The sequence below is a fragment of the Chiloscyllium punctatum genome, chromosome X (genome assembly GCF_047496795.1).
Source record: "Chiloscyllium punctatum isolate Juve2018m chromosome X, sChiPun1.3, whole genome shotgun sequence".
NCBI classification, from domain to species: domain Eukaryota; kingdom Metazoa; phylum Chordata; class Chondrichthyes; order Orectolobiformes; family Hemiscylliidae; genus Chiloscyllium; species Chiloscyllium punctatum.
The window spans coordinates 30,363,021-30,380,473 of record NC_092791.1 but is presented as its reverse complement, the minus strand read 5'-3'; the positions used below and the strand labels follow the sequence as shown (position 1 = coordinate 30,380,473).

Here is a 17,453-nt window from a genome sequence, read left to right as displayed (position 1 = left end):
GACGGGGGGGGTCACTGCAGGGAGGGGACGGGGGGGTCACTGCAGGGAGGGGACGGGGGGGACACTGCAGGGAGGGGACTGGGGGTCACTGCAAGGAAGGGACAGGGGGGTCACTGCAGGGAGGGGACGGGGGGGGTCACTGCAGGGAGGGGACGGGGGGGTCACTGCAGGGAGGGGACGGGGGGGGACACTGCAGGGAGGGGACAGGGGGGGTCACTGCAGGGAGGGGACGGGGAGGACACTGCAGGGAGGGGACGGGGGGGGTCACTGCAGGGAGGGGACGGGGGGGGGACACTGCAGGGAGGGGACGGGGGGGTCACTGCAGGGAGGGGACGGGGAGGACACTGCAGGGAGGGGACGGGGGGGACACTGCAGGGAGGGGACGGGGGGGGGTCACTGCAGGGAGGGGACGGGGAGGACACTGCAGGGAGGGGACAGGGGGGGTCACTGCAGGGAGGGGACGGGGGGGGGTCACTGCAGGGAGGGGACGGGGGGGGACACTGCAGGGAGGGGACGGGGGGGTCACTGCAAGGAAGGGACAGGGGGGTCACTGCAGGGAGGGGACTGGGGGGTCACTGCAGGGAGGGGACGGGGGACACTGCAGGGAGGGGACGGGGGGTCACTGCAGGGAGGGGACGGGGGGGTCACTGCAGGGAGGGGACGGGGGGGACACTGCAGGGAGGGGACAGGGGGGGGAGACACTGCAGGGAGGGGACAGGGGGGGACACTGCAGGGAGGGGACAGGGGTGGACACTGCAGGGAGGGGACAGGGGGGGACACTGCAGGGAGGGGACGGGGGGTCACTGCAGGGAGGGGACGGGGGGGTCACTGCAAGGAAGGGACAGGGGGGTCACTGCAGGGAGGGGACGGGGGGGTCACTGCAGGGAGGGGACGGGGGGGACACTGCAGGGAGGGGACTGGGGGTCACTGCAGGGAGGGGACGGGGGGGACACTGCAGGGAGGGGACGGGGGGGGACACTGCAGGGAGGGGACAGGGGGGTGGTCACTGCAGGGAGGGGACGGGGGGGACACTGCAGGGAGGGGACGGGGGGGACACTGCAGGGAGGGGACGGGGGGGACACTGCAGGGAGGGGACAGGGGGTCACTGCAGGGAGGGGACGGGGGGGGACACTGCAGGGAGGGGACGGGGGGGTCAGTGCAGGGAGGGGACGGGGGGGTCACTGCAGGGAGGGGACGGGGGGGTCACTGCAGGGAGGGGACGGGGACGACACTGCAGGGAGGGGACGGGGGGGACACTGCAGGGAGGGGACGGGGGGGTCACTGCAGGGAGGGGACGGGGGGGACACTGCAGGGAGGGGACGGGGGGGACACTGCAGGGAGGGGACGGGGGGGACACTGCAGGGAGGGGACGGGGGGGACACTGCAGGGAGGGGACAGGGGGGGGAGACACTGCAGGGAGGGGACAGGGGGGACACTGCAGGGAGGGGACGGGGGGGGACACTGCAGGGAGGGGACAGGGGGGGTCATGGCAGGGAGGGGATGGGGGGGGACACTGCAGGGAGGGGACTGGGGGTCACTGCAGGGAGGGGACGGGGGGGGTCACTGCAGGGAGGGGACGGGGGGGACACTGCAGGGAGGGGACGGGGGGGTCACTGCAGGGAGGGGACGGGGGGTCACTGCAGGGAGGGGACGGGGGGGAAACTGCAGGGAGGGGACGGGGGGGGAGACACTGCAGGGAGGGGACGGGGGGGTCATGGCACGGAGGGGATGGGGGGGTCATGGCAGGGAGGGGATGGGGGGGTCACTGCAGGGAGGGGACTGGGGGTCACTGCAGGGAGGGGACGGGGGGGTCACTGCAGGGAGGGGACGGGGGGGTCACTGCAGGGAGGGGACAGGGGGGGTCATGGCAGGGAGGGGATGGGGGGGTCATAGCAGGGAGGGGATGGGGGGGTCACTGCAGGGAGGGGACTGGGGGTCACTGCAGGGAGGGGACGGGGGACACTGCAGGGAGGGGACGGGGGGGTCACTGCAGGGAGGGGACGGGGGACACTGCAGGGAGGGGACGGGGGGGTCACTGCAGGGAGGGGACGGGGGGGGTCACTGCAGGGAGGGGACGGGGGACACTGCGGGGAGGGGACGGCGGGGTTACTGCAGGGAGGGGACGGCGGGGTTACTGCAGGGAGGGGACGGCGGGGTTACTGCAGGGAGGGGACAGGGGGTCATTACAGGGAGGGGACAGGGGAGACACTGCAGGGAGGGGACGGGGTGGACAGTGCAGGGAGGAGACGGGGGGGGTCACTGCAGGGTGGGGACGGGGGGGGGGACACTGCAGGGAGGGGTCGGGGGGACAGTGCAGGGAGGGGACGGGGGGTCACTGCAGGGAGGGGACGGGGGGGTCACTGCAGGGAGGGGGCAGGGGGTCAGTGCAGGGAGGGGACGGGTGGGGGGGAACTGCAGGGAGGCGATGGGGGGACAGTGCAGGGAGGTGACGGGTGTCACTGCAGGGAGGGGACAGGGGGTCAGTGCAGGGAGGGGACGGGGGGGGACAGTGCAGGGAGGTGACGGGGGTCACTGCAGGGAGGGGACAGGGGGTCAGTGCAGGGAGTGGATGGGGGGACACTGCAGGGAGGTGACGGGGGTCACTGCAGGGAGGGGACAGGGGGTCAGTGCAGGGAGGGGACAGGGGGTCACTGCAGGGAGGGGATAGGGGGGACAGTGCAGGGAGGGGACAGGGGGTCACTGCAGGGAGGGGACAGGGGGGACAGTGCAGGGAGGGGACAGGGGGTCACTGCAGGGAGGGGACAGGGGGGACAGTGCAGGGAGGGGACAGGGGGTCACTGCAGGGAGGGGACAGGGGGGACAGTGCAGGGAGGGGACAGGGGGGACAGTGCAGGGAGGGGACAGGGGTGACAGTGCAGGGAGGGGACAGGGGGTCACTGCAGGGAGGGGACAGGGCGGACAGTGCAGGGAGGTGACGGGGGTCACTGCAGGGAGGGGACAGGGGGTCAGTGCAGGGAGTGGATGGGGGGACACTGCAGGGAGGTGACGGGGGTCACTGCAGGGAGGGGACAGGGGGTCAGTGCAGGGAGGGGACAGGGGGTCACTGCAGGGAGGGGATAGGGGGGACAGTGCAGGGAGGGGACGGGGGTCACTGCAGGGAGGGGACAGGGGGGACAGTGCAGGGAGGGGACAGGGGGTCACTGCAGGGAGGGGACAGGGGGGACAGTGCAGGGAGGGGACAGGGGGTCACTGCAGGGAGGGGACAGGGGGGACAGTGCAGGGAGGGGACAGGGGGACAGTGCAGGGAGGGGACAGGGGGTCACTGCAGGGAGGGGACAGGGGGTCACTGCAGGGAGGGGACAGGGGGTCACTGCAGGGAGGGGACAGGGCGGACAGTGCAGGGAGGTGACGGGGGTCACTGCAGGGAGGGGACACGGGGTCAGTGCAGGGAGGGGACAGGGGGACAGTGCAGGGAGGGGACAGGGTGGACAGTGCAGGGAGGTGACGGGGGTCACTGCAGGGAGGGGACACGGGGTCAGTGCAGGGAGGGGACAGGGGGACAGTGCAGGGAGGGGACAGGGGGACAGTGCAGGGAGGGGACAGGGGGACAGTGCAGGGAGGGGACAGGGGGACAGTGCAGGGAGGTGACGGGGGTCACTGCAGGGAGGGGACAGGGGGTCAGTGCAGGGAGGGGATGGGGGGGGACACTGCAGAGAGGGGTCGGGGGGTCACTGCAGGGAGGAGATGGGGGGGTCAGTGCAGGGAGGGGATGGGGGGGTCAGTGCAGGGAGGGGATGGGGGGGACAGTGCAGGGAGGGGATGGGGGGGACAGTGCAGGGAGGGGATGGGGGGGACAGTGCAGGGAGGGGACGGGGGGGACACTGCAGAGAGGGGTCAGGGGGGTCACTGCAGGGAGGAGACGGGGGGTCAGTGCAGGGAGGTGATGGGGGGACAGTGCAGGGAGGGGATGGGGGTCACTGCAGGGAGGGGACAGGGGGGACAGTGCAGGGAGGTGACGGGGGTCACTGCAGGGAGGGGACAGGGGGTCAGTGCAGGGAGGGGATGGGGGGGGGGGACAGTGCAGAGAGGGGTCCGGGGGGTCACTGCAGGGAGGAGACGGGGGTCAGTGCAGGGAGGGGACAGGGGATCAGTCCAGGGAGGTGACGGGGGTCAGTGCAGGGAGGGGACGGGGGGTCACTGCAGGGAGGGGATGGGGCGACTCTGCAGGGAGGGGACGGAGGTGTCATTGCAGGGAGGGGACGGGGGGGGGGGGCGGGGGGGGAGCGGGGTCACTGCAGAGAAATATGAAGAACTATATTTTGGGAAGAAAGAACAGTAATAGGATATATGTTCTACCCATCAAGCTTTTCACAAAATTGTTGAAGGCAGTAGTGGAGTTGGAGAAGACCTTAAAATGGCAGTAAAAACAGAAAATGCTGGAAATAGCAGATCGGGCACCATCTGTGGACAGAGGAACTGGGTTAATGTTTCAGGTCGATCCAAATATTTGGATTTCAGAAGGCATTTAGTACGATGCCACCATAAAAGGCTACTGCACAAGATAGGAGCTCAAAGTCGTGGGGGTGACATATTAGCGAAGAATTGAGGATTGGATTGCAGATAGAAGACAGAAGGTTGAGAGGTACAAGAATCAGTTTTAGGGCCTCAGTTATTTCCTCTCTGTATTACTGACTTGGAGGAGGGGCAGAGTGTAATGTATTGACTAATGATACAAAAATAGGTGGGAGGGAACGTTTTGATAAGGACATAAGGAAACTTTGGGGGTGTTTAGATGGATGGAGTGAGGCAGTTCAATAAAGATTCACTTGGCTGATTCCTGGGATGGAGGGGTTGACTTATCGAGAACAGCTAAACAGGTGAGGGCTGTATTTCTTAGAGTTTAGAAGAATGAGGATGATTTTATTGAAACCAACAAGAGTCTGAGGGGGCTTTACAGGGGAAAATGTTGAGATGATGTTTCCACAAGTTGGGGAATCTTGAAATAAAGGACACAGTTACAGATTAATGGGACACTATTTAAAACTGAGATGCAAAGGAATTTCTTCTGAGAAAAGTGAATGTCTGGAATTCTCTACCCAAGGCAGTTGTAGACACTCCACCAGAATGTATTTAAAGAGGAGGGGTATTTCTAAAATATCAGAGAGTTGAGAGATAGGATGTGCAACACAGTAGCTCAGTAGTTATCTCAGCTGCCTCACGGCATCAGGGAGCCAGGTTCGATTCCACCCTCAGGTGACTGTCTGTCCATGTGGAGTATGCACATTTTTCCTGCGGGTTTCCTCCCACAGTCCAAAGACGTGCAGGTTAGGGTGGATTGGCTATGCTGAATCGCCCACAGTGTTCAAGGATGTGCAGGCGAGGTGGATTAACCATGGGAAATGAAGGGTTACAGGGATGGGGTGGGTCTCCATGGAACGCTCTTTGGAGGGCTGGTATGGGTCAAATGGCCTGTCACTGTAGGGATTCTATGAGAAAGGAGTTGAGGCCTACAGTAGATCAGCTACGATCTTCTAGAATGGAGGCAATTAGAGGGGCTGAATGGCCAACTCCAACTACTGTTTCTTATGTCTTAAAGACCTTTCTTCAGGACTGGAAAAGGGAGAATTGGTTTCTGAGATTTTATATATGCCGTCATTGACCAGTAAGCAAGGAGCTGATGATCAATTAATACAAAATGCTGGTTAGGCATTATCGGGCAACTGCATGTGGTTATAGACACTCCATTATACCGCAGCTACTAAAAGCAGAGAACAGGTACAGCAAAGGTTTACCAGAACAGCACTACAAAGGCTCTAATGATAAATAATAGTCTCAAAAAAAAATCAGAGCTTTTTTCCAATTGAACAGAAAAAGTGAAGGGGGCGGGGAAATTTGCTTTGAAAATTATGAAATGTTTTGAGAGGTTAAATGAAAAATTGTCTCCAGTGGTTTGCCAAATTATTAACAGATGGAGGATTATCAGAAGAGCAATGAAGGGGGAAAACGCAAAGGAATTTTTTTTCCCTACACAGATGATTAAAACATAGGATGCTTTACCAAAAGTTGCTCCTGAAGCAGAAACGTTATCGTTTAAAAACGGGGGCTGGATAAACATTTCAAAACGTGACGTGGGATTAAGGGTAGACGTCACCAGTAGTACTGCCAGCCAGCTGCAACATGGCCTAGGTGGGAAGGATGTCCCTGGTTCCGTGCTGGAGCTTCTTTGTATCTGCCTCTGGTCCCTTCACAAGAAAAACCTGACAGCAGGTTCTGTTTTAGGAAGGCCTGCATGGATACAGAGCCAAGCATGCCTGAGCCTACGGGGGGGGGGGGGGGGGGAACAAATCAAGTGCCTCTCATTAAAGTTGAGACACCACAAATATTTGTGGGGAAAGTTGGCCTACCCAAACTATATTTAAAGCTAAAAAGTGAAAGCGACAAATGAAATCCAAACAGTACAAGCATTTAGTTTTAAGGCACGTGACGTGGATACTGTCGTCTACTCCCATTATACGAGAGAACCAGAACTTGGTGAAAACTAACATTTCCCATTCTAAGGATCACCAACGGAACTCCTTTTTCCAGGTTGCCAGTGCAGTCTTCATAATGGCCTGATAAGAATGTAAGAAGGTAGGAGCAGGAGTAGGCCATCTGGCTCCTCCAGCCCTCTCCACCATCCTCTCAGATCATGGGTGATTTTATCATGGACTCAGCTCCACTTACCCGCCCCGCTCACCATAATCCTTCATTCCTTTACTCTTCACAAATCTAGCTTTGCCTTAAAACCATTCAGTGAGGAAGCCTCAACTGCTTCACCGGGCAGGGAATTCCACGGATTCACAACCGTGGATGAACAAGTTCCTCCCTAACTCAGTCCTAAACCTGCTCCCCCTTATTTTGAGGCTATACCCCCTCGTTCTGGTTTCACCCGCCCGTGGAAACAACCTCCCTGCTTCGATCTTATAAAATGATGAAGGGAATGGATATGTTTCTATAAGAGCCCCCCTCATTCTTCTAGATTTTCCCTGGGGTTGGGGGAGTCTCAAACTAGAGGGCAAAGGTTTAGGGCGAGAGGGGAAAGATATAAAAGAGACCTAAGGGGCAACTTTTTCACACAGAGGGTGGTACGTGTATGGAATGAGCTGCCAGAGGAAGTGGTGGAGGCTGGTACAATTACAACATTTAAGAGGCATTTGGATGGTTATATGAATAGGAAGGGTTTGGAGGGATATGGGCCGGGTGCTGGCAAGTGGGACTAGATTGGGTTGGGATATCTGGTTGGCATGGACGGGTTGGACTCTATGAATATAATCCCAGTCTACTCAATCTCACTTGGATACTTGGAAAGAATGGGCTTGAGATGACCTTAAATCAGTTTTTTTTAACTGCAGGAGGCAGAGATGATTTTTCACTCTGGCTGGACTTAGCCCAAAAAGGCAAAAGGACCACATAGATATACTGCATTGTGTGATCAAAAGACCATCCCAACTACACTACATATACACCAGGGGCACAAGAGCAAATGCAAACACAGCAATGCAATCGGTAAACAGTGAATTTATTTGCATCCGTGTTACTTATCATCTTACATGGTTAAATATGCACCAAGAATAACTTTTAGTTATTAATTTATATACATCAGTATGTGGAGACGCTTTTGGGTGGGGCAATATTGTACGTTGACACAAAAGGTCGGCTCATTTAGACAAAAAAAATCATCTATTTTACGGATTCCACGTTCTCTGGAATGTCAGCAACTGAACACAAGTGAGCAAGTGAGATCTACCTTAATAAGAACCGAAAGAAGTCGTTTTCCCAGACAAGAGGCTGGGAAATCAAGTTAGCTGCTTGACAAACTGCAGAAAGGAAAAGCAACAGATAAAAAGAACAAACTGGCAAATGAGGCCATCCATCAAGAATGCACTGCAGGAAGAGGCAAGCAGCAGCTGCTGTGTAAAGTCTGGCAAGGGAGGTCACTCGAGTGACAGTGCACTCCAAGAAGGAGAAGTGATAGCTGTCGTCTGGCAATTGACATCATCGCAGACAATAGACTGCAGGAAGGAAACAGAACAATGTCCTCGGGCTGGACAAATAAATACAAGGGGACCAAATACAGCAACTTTCGATGTGAACTGTTTGGCACAGAGGACAGAGCTTGGACAGAGCTTGTGGGGAAATCTGATCAAAATGCAATTAGTTTGGTTTCAACTGGGCAGTAGTCCACTGAGTATTTCTACCAAGAATGCTCTCTGGTGTCCTTTTAAAAGAAAATTTGCCAATAACAACCAAAGACTCAAACAAATTATTTTAGCAGTGGAAAATGAAATGGCTTGTATATATTTTATTCCAGACTTTTGGCATTTATACATAATCGTTCCTAGATAGTTGCACTCTGGGAAAACAAGTAAACGCATAAAGTCTTGGATAACTGCGTTCAAGCTTTGGATATTGTAATTAACAGTCAGTGCAGTGGGTGGAGAAGAGTCCCCAACGAGAAGGGCACTGCAGGATTAGTGCAACCATCCTGTTGGAAGGCCCTGCTTTACAGATTGTTTAAGAATGTCAGCTTTAAATTGTGAAAACGCTTCTCTTCCTCTCAAAATGCCCATTTTTCAGTTTCACATTCGATGCTTCATGTTGCAGGCTGCAGCTGTCCTTTATAGACGTATTCCAGGGCAGTGGCGATCGTTCTCATGTCCATCTCAATGCTTCTTGCCCAATTCTCAACGTCACCAATTTCCTGCAGAGAAAACAAACAGAGTCAGCAAGACAAGAACAACACCCGCTTGCTGCTTATCGATATAGCTATCCCCTCTGGCCCTCTAAAATGACCCATGGGGGCACTGCCAGTTTTTAGGCACTGCCCTCAGACGCCAGTCTTCCAGTAAAAAAAAGGAATGAACTTGCAGCATCTTTCGGATTTTCAGGTTGTCTCAAAATACTTAAGCGTTCAATGAATGACTTTGGCAGCAAATGCAGTTCACAGTGAGTTCCAACAGTATATCGGTTTTGGTGATGTTGACTGAAGGATAAAATATGAGCCAGGACAGCCCTTCTTCAAGAAATCGGCATGAGATCTTTTGTACCTACCCGAGACTCTTGGTTTAACATCTCACACAAAAGCCAGAGCCTTTGACAGTGCAACTATCCCTTCATACCACTGTCATGTATTAATCAGCGCTATTGCATGTGCTCAAGACCCTGGAGGGGTCTTGTATTCACAACCTTCTGACTCAGAGGCAAAGATTATATGATAAGATATGTGCTAATAGGAGGCATCATACCAACTGTAATCCTGTCCGTACATTCAAACTTCCCAGCAGTGGTTACTTGATACTGAGCAAGAGGAGGGACCCAGACAGCTTGCTTGCTCTCCAGCTGATTGGAGCATCAACAATGAATGCCTGGAAATCAAACCTGGGAGATACCATTTTGCCTGGCAGGTAGGACATCTGTTCACTAGGCCAGCAGGGAGCTTCCTCTACAATAACTGGAAAAACAAAACAGCTGTCTGATCCAAGCACTTCATGTTGGTATTGATCCACCCCTCCATCAGTAAGTCACAGAATCCCAACAGTGCCATTCGGTCGAGGCCATTCAGCCCATTAAGTCTGCATCACCACTCAAAAGGGCATCCCACTCTATCCCCGTAACCCCACATTTACCATTGGTAACCCAGGCAGCCTGCACACAATGGGGCAATTTAGCATGGCCAATCCACCTAACCTGCACCTCTTTTGGATTGTGGGAGGAATCCCCATGCAGACACAGGGAGAACATGCAACTCCATACAGACAGTCACCCGAGGCTGGAATCGAACCCAGGTACCTAGCACTGTGAGGCAGCAGTGCTAACCACTGGGCTACCCTAATCCCATGATCCTACCCTGCTACCATTTCTCTCTATTCTGTTTTCTTTCAACTACCTCTCCAACCTATTCTTCAAGCTTTGAAAAGAAAATGAACACTTTTAGACAGGTTACGACACACCTTTGGACCAGGTGGGACTTGAATCTGAACCTTCTGATCCAGAGGTAGTCACACTACCACTATGCCAGAAGAGCCCTAAAGCCTACTGCACTGGGTATTTCCAGACAGTCTCCCATCCAAGTACTCACCAGGTCAGAGCCTACTCAGCATCGGAGACCAGGCTCTTTCAGATATTGGCCAACTTCTCCTGAAAATGTTTGCACGGTCTTCTGACCCTGCTCTGAATCACGAACTCCAGTCTTGCATTCCACAGTTTCACAACCTTTCTGTGTAATATGGCTCTGCTTGCCCTTCATCATAAATAGTTGACATTTAATCTTGTGTTTCCTGAGTCCTGACCCTGCACCTACTGGAAACAAATGGGGGGGGGGGGGGGCGGTGTTGGGTTTAACCCTCCAAAATAGGTAAGCACAAATAGTAAAATGTCTAATGTAACGCCAACCTCTGACAGATTCCCATCCCACTTCTGGTTTTACTGTCGGGCAGAATTGGCTGGGAGGGAAATACAATGAGCATACAGCGCTCAGGAAGTTGGTCAGTCACTTTTCAGAAGGCTGCATACAACCATTTGAACTATAGTCAGCCTTCGGAAACCTGGCTCCGAAAGGAAGGTGAGAAGGGCATCCATAATGGGAGTGCCTTCACAGCACTGCTTGTGGGCCAGGAGGTACCACAGCATTTCCACTGACCCCAACTAATTCTTAATCCCATGATTTCTTCCTGCAATCAGAGATCGCCCAGTCACTCTTTGCCATATCTGTGATCACCATCCACCCCTCCCTTCAGCTCAACCCTCAACACTCGCCCGGCACCATCAGGAAACTGGTTTCTGGACTGCACTCTTTAACAAGAGAGGCTGCCAAACCTATCAATCAGCCTGAAGTCCGGCTAGGGAGCCTAGGAAAGGAACTGAAACGTGCCCTGGAACTAAAACTCCAGGCATTTGGGAAAAAAAAACATTTCGGGCTTTTCCAACCAGAACTCGGGCAGCACTGCAATTCAGTGGTTAGCACTGCTGCCTCACCACGCCCGGGACCCGGGTTTGATTCCAGCCTTGGGAGACTCTGTCTGTCTGTCTGGAGTTTGTACACTCTCCCGGTGTCTGGGTGGGTTTCCTCTGGGTGCTCAGGTTTCCTCCCACAGTCCAGAGATGTGCAGGTCAGGGTGAATTGGCTGTGGGAAATTGCCCCAGAGAGATGCCGGTCAGGTGGATTGGTCGTGGGAAATTCAGGGATGGGGTGGGTCTGGGTGGGATGCTCTAAGGACCAGTATTGACTTGATGGGCTGAATGGCCTGCTTCCACACCAAAACCATGTCAAAGTACATACTTGGGCCAGCCTGTGCTATCCCATCACACCAAATCACCCTGCAATCTCCTCAGATATTGAGTGTTGACCCACTTCCTCATATCTTCCCTTGTATTTACACCTGCTTAAATCAGATAACATGCTTGTGAATTTACACTGCACCTTCTGAGTGAACAGCTCAAAACTGTACATCAACTGCAAATGGTTCATGGTGCAGGAGAGATTGTTCTCATTGGGTTATGTGGTTTCCACCGCTCACCCCCTGTGGCAGACCAAGCAGACGGGTTGGAAAGGCTCAGCAGATGAGTTCTGAGTAGGGCTCACCAGACGCAAAATGGTAACTCCACAGATGTTGCCAGACCTGCTGAGCTTTATCAGCAACTTCTGTTTAGATTAGATTCGATTCCCTACAGTGTGGAAACAGGCCCTTCAGCCCAATAAGTCCACACCGACCCTCCAAAGAGTAACCCACCCAGACCCATTTCCCTCTGACTAATGCACCTAACACTATGGGCAATTTAGCATGGCCAATTCACCTGACCTGCACATCTTTGGGCTGTGGGAGGAAACCGGAGCACCCGGAGGAAACCCACACAGACACGGGGAGAGAATGTGCAAACTCCACACAGACTGTCGCCTGAGGCAGGGATCGAACCTTATGTTTCTGATTTACAGCACCTTTCTGTTTTTAAAACAGACGGGTTGGTGATCTGCCTGTTTAGGAGAGTGAGCACTGCTGCGTGATTTTCTGCCCTCTTACGTGGGAATGCCTGGAATTGATTCAGTAGATAATAAGATTGGGATTATGCAAACTGAACAGAGTGAGGCGTGCATCTGCATCCCAGCAGTCACTTGCACTCCACCTTGCTGCTTGACATGACATGCCACATCTCTATCCATGTTAACTGGCTCACTGCCATAGAGGCAGTACTAAATATTAAAGGCAAGATGGGTAACAGTCAGTCACTTTAAGGCATTACAGTTGAACTTGACAATAACAGGAAACGGGTGATCTGGTTCCTTGAATTCCATTTATATTGTGGAGGGGTGTGTTTCAATGCAAACTGAAGAAATTTCAACAGAAAGCAACGAAAACTCCATTGGATAGGGCGTGTCAGATTCTGCACGATTTTTATCTGGTCATCACATTATGTCGCTGTGAAGCTGTTAGCCAGTATGAGAAACTTTTTTTAAAATTTGCAGCTCACCTTATTCGTGAATGTAATATTTCATACTGTCTTTATTGGTGCAACGTAAGGACAATGTTTGTGCGAGCTTATGTACATGGACATGACTGTGCCTCATGGTGACCTGCTGCACAACTACATAGCTCACAAACATTGCCATCCAGGCTCTCCCACAGAATGGGTGGTTGGATGATACAGGGTTTCTGCCTTTTCAATATTGTGCTTAGACCAGGTGACCGGGGAGGGGTGCAGATTTCAAAGTCTGACATTAAAATAGAAAATGCTGTGATACTCAGCAGGTCAAACAGCATCTGTGGAGGGAGAAACAGCATTCATGAAAGACCCCACTTTCACGAAAATGTTTGTCACAGGCCTGAAGTGTTAACTTAAGTTTTTCTCTTCACAGATGCTGTTAGGCCTTTGAAGCGGTTCCCTTATTTACAATTTTCATCATTCTGACTATTTTATTTCAGAAAGTCTGAGAATGCATCAGAAGCAAGAGTCCTCCGTCTAACCCGTGGAACGTGATTCAATCAGGGTCAGAGGCCCCTCCCCCGCCAAAAAATGTCATGCTTGATTTAAAGTAAGCAAAGGGGGGGGGGTCTTCCAAAACGTGGGAACCTCCCTTACATTGGAAAACTGCAGCCTTCATGACATCAGCATTAGAATGCCAGTTTGACATCTGGATTTGGGAGGTCCTCAAAAGGCCAATCCCAACAGCAGAACCACAGAGTGGCTGGAAAGGGCAAAGGTTAAGCTCTGGAAAAATCCTTGCAGGCCAGGAGGAGCAGAATGTCTTCCCACTCCAAACCCAGCAAGGGGTTCTTGGGTCTTCCCAACCTTACATCAGGCCTTTCTCTCCCAGTACTGACAGTGACTTCCAAATCCCCAGTCCAAGATCAATTTTAGTAACTATTCATTTGGGCACCCAGCTGGGTCTGTCACACTGTAGGGGTAGAAGTAGGTCACTCAAGCCATCGAGTCTGATCATCTGTCTTAAAGGCGCGAGCCCTTACTCTGAGATGATGCCCTCTGGTCCTAGACTCTCCCACAAGAGGAGACAACCCCTCCCCATCTCCCCTGTCAAGATTCACATCATCTTGCATTCTATAAATGAGAGCCGGGGGTCAAAATTTCCTCAATGTTTTGCTGAATCTCCTCTGGGGACTTCACTACCTCCAACACACTGTCACCAACCTCCAGTTAAAATTCAGATAGCAGTGGATCCAAACCCACGTCTAGGACTTGAGCACAGAACCTTGGCCAGTGGTTCCTAAAACAAGTTAGTAGATGGCATTGAGAGAAATAAAATCACATTCATCTCCTGCTTCCGCCCTCAACCCCCAGCTTGTATTGTTCTAGAAATGAGAATTAACCAATCATAAAATGAACTCCCAGCACTGGGTTTTGACATCTCTGACCAGCTGTGCTATGAAGTAACTCAAAAAGGAAAGTGCCATCATCCCAGAGGACCCACAGAACCAATCTCTCTCTCGGCTGAGAAGAGTTATCCTAGCAATGCTCCTATTTAAGTACAGCAGAGATTTCCCGGAGCATTAGCCATGAAAGTGGATGCAGATTTAGCAACAAGCAGCAACCCAGTAATCAAGTGCCCAGGATTTCCATCATAGGCTTTCATACTTATACATGTCGTCATTAATTACATATTGAATGTTATCTACTTTATTGCTTTATCTACTTTATCTGGGGTTGCATTAACCATCAAGTGTTCAAATGGGGTTGTATTAGAAAACAGTTCGGGAAATGCTGATCTAGGCTGACACTTTGTTGGACTGAGTGAATGCTGCACTGTTGGAGGTGTCATTTTTCAGATGGGATGTTAAATGGAAACCAAATCGGTCTTTAAAAAGATGCCAGTGTACTAATGGAAGAGCAGTGGGGAGTTCAAGCAGTTTCCTGGCTAACACTTGTGCCTCATCAACACCACCAAAAGTCGATTAACTGGTTACTTATCTCTTTGCAGGACCATGCTGTGTGCAGATTTGTGCCATGTTGACATATTTAACAGTAACTGCTTTTCAAAGGTTAATTAAAATCAACAGCTAAATATTTTTGATCACGAATGTCCTACGCTAAGTTGCAACTTCCCTATTTTCATGCACTGAGGCTTTAAGACCCAGTTGTAAAGATACCCCCAGTAACATCATTTGGGAATAAATCATAGTTGCAGATTTAGACAGACACACGAACAGGCAGATAATGGAGGGGTGCGGACGACGTGTAGGCAGCTGGAAGTGATTTAGAATGGCATCATGGTTAGCACAGATATGGTGGGCTGAAGGGCCTGTTCCTGTGCTGGTCTGTGTCCTATTGCTTGTGGAAGGACTGGATTACAGCTTCAAGAAAGGGGTGACAGGCTGAGCTTTAGCAATTTATTCTTGCATTTCCTGGGCGTTTTGTTTTTTTTCTTTGCAAACCAGCTGGAGAAACAGAATTGAGAATTTGCAGCCAGCAGCAGAGCGATGGAGCATGAAACACAGGTATACACCAAGTCAAAACATGCGACTGCATCAGCATCACCCTTCCACATTAGACTGTGACTAAAGTAACAGCTGCCTTTCTGAACCCACCTTTCCATGAGAACGGCAATTCTTCTGGCCTGGTGAATCAAGTTAAAACTGGATTTGCCAGGGTCATGCTCAGATTGATTTGATTTTTCTCCCCAAGCCAGCAGATGGTGCTCAGTGCAGCATTAATCCAGTGTTGTTAACCAAACAGGCTTGATCGTTTCTCCATCTATTTTTCTGCCCTTCCCCTTTGACACAATGACTTATCCATGCTGATGTTTTGTTCAAGTGGACCGAGCCCCGTGACGTAGGGTCATCGATCCTCCCAGAGTGTTGCACACATTCTTAGACACCAATTGATGTTGGAGGCCATTCAGCCCATTGAGTCTGCTCCACCATTCAATGAGGTTACGTCTGATCTGATAATCTTCCAACTCCATTTTCCTGCCTTTTCCACATTTCCACTTCCCTCACGGATTAAAAATCTCTCAGCCTCAGCTGCAGTGAAGAATTCCATTGATCCATTACCCGCAGAGATGAGAAATGCCTCATATCTCGGTCTTAAATGTACAACCCCTGACTCTGAACGTATGGCTATCCTTTGTGTGTGAGCCAATGGACTGTCTTACCATGGGGCTCATCCCAACATACCAGAGCTTCTTCACCTCCACTGCTCAGGGCTACACAATGCCCCACATTTGGTATTTTACCCCCAAGTTTGAGAACATTTTATTCACATTCAGTGACTGTACATGTTGGAAAAAAAAAATCATCAGAAGGGCTTGATAGACAGGATCATTATATTCCTGGGACTTCTCCCCAAATCCCAGGTTTCCGATCTTCAAGACAGACCAGATGATAATTTGCATTGCTTTAGCACCTCATGGAACCCATCGCAGATCGTGCTGCTTCTGGGCAGCCTCCAGAAACTGCCTCATTTCCAAGTGGCCTGGCATGTTCTGCTGTGGCTGCAGGCAGTGCCAGTGGACGCTCCTGGTAGGTAACATCAGCTTTGGCCAGCACAGAGCTGCTCCCTCCACTGAGGGCACCTGCCAGGACACTCCCCATCACGTGGCTGACTGCTGAGCCCACTGCTGCTCCCACAGCCGTGCTCACCATCTGTGCCATCCAACCCAGCTGCCAGAACTACAGTGGGTGGGGGCAATGGTTGTTGGTGGAGGGTGAGCAAGGCACAGGAAGGGGCTGAGCTGCTCTCTTGGCTCTGGCTTCCTCTGGGCCATCATGAGAGAGGGAGCAGGAGCAGAATTGGGCTCCAGCCAAATGGAATGAACTCATTGCCAAAACCCGGGATTGAACCAGGGACCTTTAGATCTTTAATCTAACACTTCCCCAGGTGAGGGCAGTGGCTAGGAGGATGTTTCCTGGCCGGACGGCCTACAGCTAGGGTTTACAGTCTCAGAATAGGGCTCTAGCCATTTCGGGCTGAGAAGTGGATATATTTCTTTCCACAAAGGGGTGTGAATCTTCAGAATTCTCGACCCAGGAGCACTGTGGCTGCTTTGTTGAGGAGTTTATTCAAAAGGCAGAGATGAATAGATTTTTGCGTACTAAGGGAATCGAGTGATATGGGGCTAGTGCGAGAGGCTCGACTGAATGATGGAGTATGGATGAGGAGCCCCAGGACCTACAGATAGGGTTAGAGGAGGGAAACATGGTAAAGGCCAAAACAAAAAGCTCTTTACATGAATGGACACAATATTCATCACAAGCTGGATGAATTGATGGCACAAATACAAGTAAATGGGGAGAATCTAATAGCCACTACATAGATTTAGGTCTAAATTTAACGTTCCTGATGTGGGCCCCACAGTCAGAGTCATAGAGATGTACAGCTCAGAAACAGACCCTTTAGTCCAACCCGTCCATGCTGACCAGATATCCTAACCCAATCTAGTCTCACCTGCCAGCACCCGGCCCATATCCCTCCAAACCCTTCCTATTCATATACCCATCCAGGTGCCTTTTAAATGCTGTAATTGTACCAGCCTCCACCACATCCTCTGGCAGCTCATTCCACCCTCTGTGTGAAAAAGTTGCCCCTTAGGTCTCTTTTATATCTTTCCCCTCTCACCCTAAACCTATGCCCTCTAGTTCTGGACTCCCCGACCCCAGGGAAAAGGCTTTGTCTATTTATCCTATCCATTTTACAAACCTCTATAAGGTCACCCCTCAGCCTCTGACGCTCCAGGGAAAACAGCCCCAGCCTGTTCAGCTTCTCCCTGTAGCTCAAATCCTCCACCCCTGACAACATCCTTGTAAATCTCTTCTGAACTCTTTCAAGTTTCGCAACATCTTTCCGATAGGAAGGAGACCAGAATTGCACGCAATATTCCAACAGTGGCCTAACCAATGTCCTGTACAGCCACAACATGACCTCCCAACTCCTGTACTCAGTACTCTGACCAATAAAGGAAAGCATTCCAAACACCTCCTTCACTATCCTATCTACCTGCGACTCCA

At 52.4% G+C, this 17,453-nt stretch overlaps 1 protein-coding gene across 1 annotated transcript in view; it reads right to left on the bottom strand.

The window, feature by feature from the left end:
- Positions 1 to 7,498: 7,498 nt before the first annotated feature.
- The window catches only part of bloc1s1 (biogenesis of lysosomal organelles complex-1, subunit 1), a 97,126-nt gene continuing 87,171 nt past the window's right edge, over positions 7,499 to 17,453 (bottom strand). The window contains exon 4 of the mRNA XM_072567116.1: positions 7,499 to 8,701. Within this exon, the coding sequence (XP_072423217.1) occupies positions 8,594 to 8,701 (108 nt within the window). The 3' untranslated portion in view covers positions 7,499 to 8,593. The remainder of the gene's footprint in view (positions 8,702 to 17,453) is intronic.